This window comes from Miniopterus schreibersii, assembly GCF_964146895.1.
Source record: "Miniopterus schreibersii genome assembly, chromosome: 9".
Taxonomy (NCBI): domain Eukaryota; kingdom Metazoa; phylum Chordata; class Mammalia; order Chiroptera; family Miniopteridae; genus Miniopterus; species Miniopterus schreibersii.
Genome location: NC_138118.1, coordinates 6,430,025 through 6,436,032, shown reverse-complemented (window position 1 = coordinate 6,436,032; position 6,008 = coordinate 6,430,025). Strand labels below are relative to the sequence as shown.

At 49.7% G+C, this 6,008-nt stretch overlaps 1 protein-coding gene across 1 annotated transcript; it reads right to left on the bottom strand.

Annotated features, from left to right (window-relative positions):
* Positions 1–3,953: 3,953 nt before the first annotated feature.
* LOC308562025 (olfactory receptor 2F1-like) lies at positions 3,954–4,895 on the bottom strand (the record flags this gene model as incomplete). Its single annotated transcript, XM_081147711.1, has 1 exon — positions 3,954–4,895. The coding sequence occupies one exon, from the start codon at positions 4,893–4,895 to the stop codon at positions 3,954–3,956; it is 942 nt and encodes a 313-aa protein (XP_081003837.1).
* Between the last annotated feature and the right edge of the window lie 1,113 nt (positions 4,896–6,008).

Sequence of the window (6,008 nt, the reverse complement as noted above, 5' to 3'; positions counted from 1 at the left end):
CAGAGTTCACAGGCTGGGGCCGAACAAAGGAGTTTAAGGAGGAACACACGGACTCATGTTTTCTCTGTTAGACTCTGAGCTTCTCGAAGTCGGGGATTTTTAATGACTTTTCTTTTTATACGAAGATTCCTGACAAATGTTTCACAATCAGACATCTTTGTTGGGAGCATGACTAGAGAGGTTGAAGGTCCTGAGGATTGCTCCGATCCCAGGATGTGGCCCTGGAATTCCCTTCTCACTTGGTTCTCAGCCCACTGATGGAGCAAGCTCCGTCCTAGGCTGATAAGATCAAGGCCTCACCGGAGACCACGATACCGGCTGTAATTACGTCCCCACTTCGTGCGATGATGCTATTTCCTTGGTGAAACGCTGGCATTTATTTGAATGTTAAAGCGAGTGATTAATAGAAGATGAATGCAACATCACTTTCTTGCCGTGGCAGCATTTGGAGACGGTGGTGCCCACAGATGACATCAGCGAGGGAGTGCCTCTGAAACCCTGCGAGCCTTGTTGTGTATAACCTGTTACAGCGAAGATGTGTTTGTCCTTGGAACACCTCCCTGTTTACTTTCTTGGTCTTTAGCCTCTATCCAAGGGTAAAGATGCCATTGTGACTGTTAATATGAACGCATTGAGCAGTTTTATAATCTTCATTTCTCTCTTTATTAGTAACAAGCCCCTCTAGCCCCATTTAGCATGTGCCTCGAGTGCCTTTGCAGTAAGGTGGGAGAAGAAACAGCTAGTGTCTGGTAGGGTAATAAGGAAAGACCACAGGGACAGGGACAAGAGTCCAGCTGCCAGGAAAGCCCATTTGAATGCCCGTTAGGGGGAGCTCGAGAGGGAAGGAAAACACTCCAGATAAAGGGCTTCTGCTATGAAAATCCCACAGGATCCCTGGTGGATCCCAGAGCACTGCTTTCCACATTGGCTACACATTAGAGTCACATTAGGGACACTGAAAACTCCAGAAGTCCAGACCACAGTCCGGAGTAATTAACTTAGAATCTCAGATGGGCGGAACCCAGACATTAGTGTGATAGTAACTGTTCATGTTTCCCAGGTAATTAAAATGTGAAGCTGAGTTTGAGAACCATCGCTGTAGAGGGAACCTCAAACCTTCTGAAGATTCAGTATGTGGGTTTTGAGAGAGGATTTGAAAAAAAACCTTAATTCTTTCATCACCATTTAGTTTTGAGAGAGGAATTTGTTTTAAGATAAACCTAGAAGGGCTTTCGAGGAGGAAAGATCTTTCGGGCTACACTTCTTATTGTTTGAACACGTTGAAGCCAAGAGAGTGTGGATGACTTGCCTCAAATCCCACGATGAATCAGTGAAGATGTCATCCTGGATATCGTGCCTTAGTCTGAGCTTTCTGAGGTCTGGTCCCTGAACAACATTTTAGAACATCTTAGACCCAGGGAAGGACTAGTGAGTACCCCGTGAGGTGATGTGTGAGAAGGCCCTTCCTGAGTTTCAGAGCATTCTCTAATGACAAGGATTTGTACTGAGGATATGAGAGCTGGGCTATGGAATCCAATGAAATAGAAACGAAAACAGTTCAACCCAAGTCTTTCTAACAGGGTGTGGCGATAGGGCCTGTCGTTGGGTGGGATGAAGAAGACGGAGCAGCTGGATGCTTTCCTCTGTCTTTCCTGGATGGTTGGGACCAACCCCCATCTGGTTCCCGTTGCGTCTATGGCCAGAAGGTGTCACTGTAGGAAGTGCTAAGAATAGAATCTGGTTTTGGTTCCTGAGCCCTGCACCTCGGATGGGAACTCCTGGCTTGCCACAGAGCCCTTTTCTTGTTTTGTTTTTTGGTCAGCATAGTAAGTAACCAAGCTTTAGTCCCCAGATGTGGCTCCTGATTACTGAGAAAATCAACTGAGATTCTCACCATTGAAGAAAATAAAGTGCAAAAGGGGAGTCACAAAAGAATGAAAGCCTGGAGGAACTTTTAGGGTCATTTCCACCTCATCGTTTTACAAAAGAGAAAACTGAGGCCCAAACAGCAGAAGCGATTTGCTCGAGGTCATTCTGCCTGTTGGGAGCAGAGTGGGAGCTGGATCCGGGACCCGAGGACCACAATCCCGTGTTCGTCCTGCTCTGGGCACTGCTACCTGGCAAAGCACAGGAGGGGCTCAGTGGCCAGGGGGCAGCATCCCAGAGGGACCGGAGGGCAGGTGTGATTTATGGGGAAAGGTGTAGTGTTTAGGATGTTGCCCCTGGGGGTGTGTGTGGAGGGGAGGTAGAGACTTTGAACTTCCACAAAGTAACACAGGGCAATAGGCTGGAGCGTAGTTTGGACAAGTCGGTGGGTGGAGGTCCAGCTCATCAGTGCGCTGACCTCTTTCCATTTCATCTGCAAAAGGGAAGCACCCACTTCATAGCTGAGTGAGGGCATGGAGCCCATGACCAGCTCTCAGATTTCCCAGCAGCCGGAGGTAGAGCTGGAAATACCCTCCACTAGGCCCAGCTTGCTTTCACTTCCTCTTTCTGATTTCTAATGAACTGCTTGAAGGGTGGCCAGGGTGTTTCCCTTTTTTATTCTACACATAATAACAGAGATTGGCACATAGAGTTGTGGGCTGACTGAATGGATGCACATCAAGGAGTGGTTTCTTTGAAATTCATTCTCTCGCCTAGAAGCTCAGTGTGGAAATTTCTCGTAGGTGTTTGTGGAGTCCACTCTGCGGCCACCTCAAGGATGACTCCACTCAGAAGGGTCTCTGGAGGGACCAAACAGTTGTTTCCTCCTGATTAGTAATGTCCTTTAAATATATCAAATTTCTTTTTAAAAAGGACCCAAATAAATAATCTAAACTCTAAAACTCAAACAGTGGGGTAAGTAGGAAAGTATTTTGGACTCCTCCCCCCTTTCTCTAACATGTAACTTAATGATGTCTTCCTTGGATAAACTAGATGTGTGCACTTTGGCTGTGGAGAATAGAATATTAGTATTATTTTATATACAAAATATATGTTTTAGTTATTATGATTAGAAGGTATGAATAGATTACTGTCCTGACTATATCAGAGTAATATTTACCTAAGGGATGCTTTATTTTGAATTTTAAAAGCTGTTTTAAGAACATTTCTCTGGATAAAATGATCGCTGCTGCTTCACTTTCCATTTTAGGATGTGTAGAGCTCGATCATTAATTGGTATGTTACCGGAGTAGAGCAAAATTGTCACCACTGGGGAACTGCGGTTCTTTCCTGCAGAGCTCGGCTCACCTCTGAGGGTGTGTGCCACGATTTCTAGTCAAGCATGGGTTCTTTATACATCCCTCAGCTTTCACAAGAAGATACCCTTACACCCGATTGTGCAGAAAGATAGGTGTCGGAGGTCCTGAACTTTGGACTTTTGGGCTAGCCATTTGCCACCATAGCAAATCACAGAGGTGAACGTGCGGAGTGATGTCTGTGCCACTCCCACGAGGTCCAGTCCTGCTCATCGGGGCTGTGGAGACCCTTAGTGTGACTTTGGCTCTGGGCCCCCACCCTGCTGAGCTGGGCTGCGCCATGTGTGAGTCATGTGGACGACCTTTTCACTCCTGGTTAAGGACAGTTTCATCCCAGGGCACAGTGAATTTTGTAACTTACAGCTTCCTCTCTCCCCTCTTTTCACTGACTTCAAAAAGCTTAGACATATAGTGGTAAATTTTAGCAAGGAAATTGACTCTCTGGGCATACATTTGTGTACTTCTCTGACTTCTGGTCTAACTATTCTTTTTAATTCATATATATTTTTTTCCATTATTCTAGAGGGTGTATGTATTTCTAAGTTGTTGTAATTTACATTTTTTACACTAAGTCAGGACCAAAACCAAATTCCAGAGATAAAATTCCACCTCTCCATGACCTCCAGAGATAGTAGTGTAGATTGTGGTCTGCCCACCGGCTCCCTTACACGCGCACACATGCAGGTGCACACTCTTAGGCCCGAGCCCCACCTAACGCTTCGATCCAGAGCCCCTCAGCAGAACTCGGCTCAGGGCAGCCCGCACCTCCTTGTTCCGCAGGCTGTAGATGAGCGGGTTCAACATGGGGGTCAGCACAGCATAGAAGAGCACCACCAGCTTGTCCTGCTCGGCGGAGGCTGTGGAGCGGGGCTGCATGTAGGTGACCAGGGCCATCCCGTAGGACATGGAGACCACAGTGAGGTGGGAGGCGCAGGTCCCGAAGGCTTTGCGGCGCCCCCCGGTGGAGCGGATCCGCAGGATGGCAGCCACGATGTGGGCATAGGACAGGGACACCAGGCAGCAGGGCCCCAGCAGCATCACCATGCTGGAGGCCACTATGACCACCTGGTTGAGGGTGATGTCCACACAGGCCAACCTGACGAGTGCCAGCGTCTCGCAGGCCACATGGTTCAGCACGTGGTGCCCACAGGTGGGCAGGTGTATGGTGACCGCTGTCACCACCGCAGAATTAGTGATGCCCATAAGCCAAGGGATGGCAGCCAGCACCACACAGCGCCTGGGGCCCATTGCTGCCACGTAGCGCAGGGGGTCACAGACCGCCAGGTAGCGGTCATAAGCCATTGCGGCCAGCAGCAGGAACTCGGTCCCCCCAAAGGCCAGCGAGAAGAAGAGCTGGGCCCCACATCGGGCAAAGGAGATGGTTTTCTTCTCCAGGACCAAGTGCGCCAGCATCTGGGGGACCCCGCTGGAGGTGTAGCAGATGTCCACCACCGAGAGGTGGCCGAGGAAGAAGTACATGGGCAGGTGCAGCTGGGCGTCCAGCTGGATGGTGACGAGGAGGAGACCGTTGCCCAGCAGGGTCAGCAGATAGGCGGCCCCAAACAGGACAAAGAGCCCAGCCTGGGTCCGCCTGTCACTGGAGAGCCCCAGTAGGACAAACTCGTCCACCCAGGCCAGGTTGTCCCTCCCCATGGCGCGGGCGGGCCAGGCTGCAGGGGGAGGAGCAGAATCAGAGAAGGGCCAGCACAGGCCATGCTTTAGGGGCCTCCGGGGAGCGTGGGCTCCCACGGGGCTGGGGTCGGGGCACCTCCCCTCCGGTTCCTTCACCAGGTGCTCGGAGGGGACTGCCGCGAGATGCTGGAGAAGGGGACAGCTGGGCTCTCACCCCAAACCGGGAGGCTCTCAGGGGTGAAGCCCCTGCCACGGCCGCCCTTTTACGTCTAGGGTCCAGCAGTTACAGTTCTACAGGCGATCACCTGTCAATGCCGAGAAAAGACGGAGAAAGAAGGTGTTGGAGGAAAGGGGGAATGACACAGGGAAGACAAATAAAGAGAGGAAAAGAGAAAGGACAGGGGGCTGGGGTGCAGGACCCAGGGCGGGGGGGAGAGTGGAGCACAAGAGTCTGCAGTGAGGGGGCAGCTGGCCAAGCGCAAGAATCAGCGCTTGAGACCACGAAGGCCCCGGTCCCTCCGTGTCATTCCTGACAGACTGGATCCCATCGCTCTTCACGTTTCTTCTAGGGCCCAGTCTAGGTTACTGCCTAGAACGGTGTCCTCTCCTATAGTTCTCACTGTGCCCATCAGTCAGGTGAGGTTTAAATATTTTAAAACACTCTCTGTTCAGCCCCTGTGTGTGCCAGGGACTGTGCTAGACCTCAGACACCTGTCTGTGAACGGGAAAGACAGAAGCACAAGTCTTTTTCCCTTGGTTCTTATAATGTAACCAGGAACACAGATTAAATTAATGATGACGAGAATTAAGTCCACTTGTTCCAAGCGCTATGAAAGAGATGAACAAGGTTACTAGTTGGTTAATTAAATTTGCAGCTGAATTAAATGACCACTGCAGTTATACCTTCCTTCTCAATAATGTGCAGTTTATATAGGAAGTTGCAGGCATTTATTTAGACGTTTAAAGAAATGATTAACAAAATAACGTAATGAGAGCACTTGGAAACCAATGATACTTACATATCACTACTGAGTGCGAAGTGGCAGAAATCCACTAAATTTTCCTCAGAGGGAGTGAATTCTCCTTTTTCAGCTAAGGTTGCTCTGGGCTCTCTCCCTTCCGACATGTCAACCA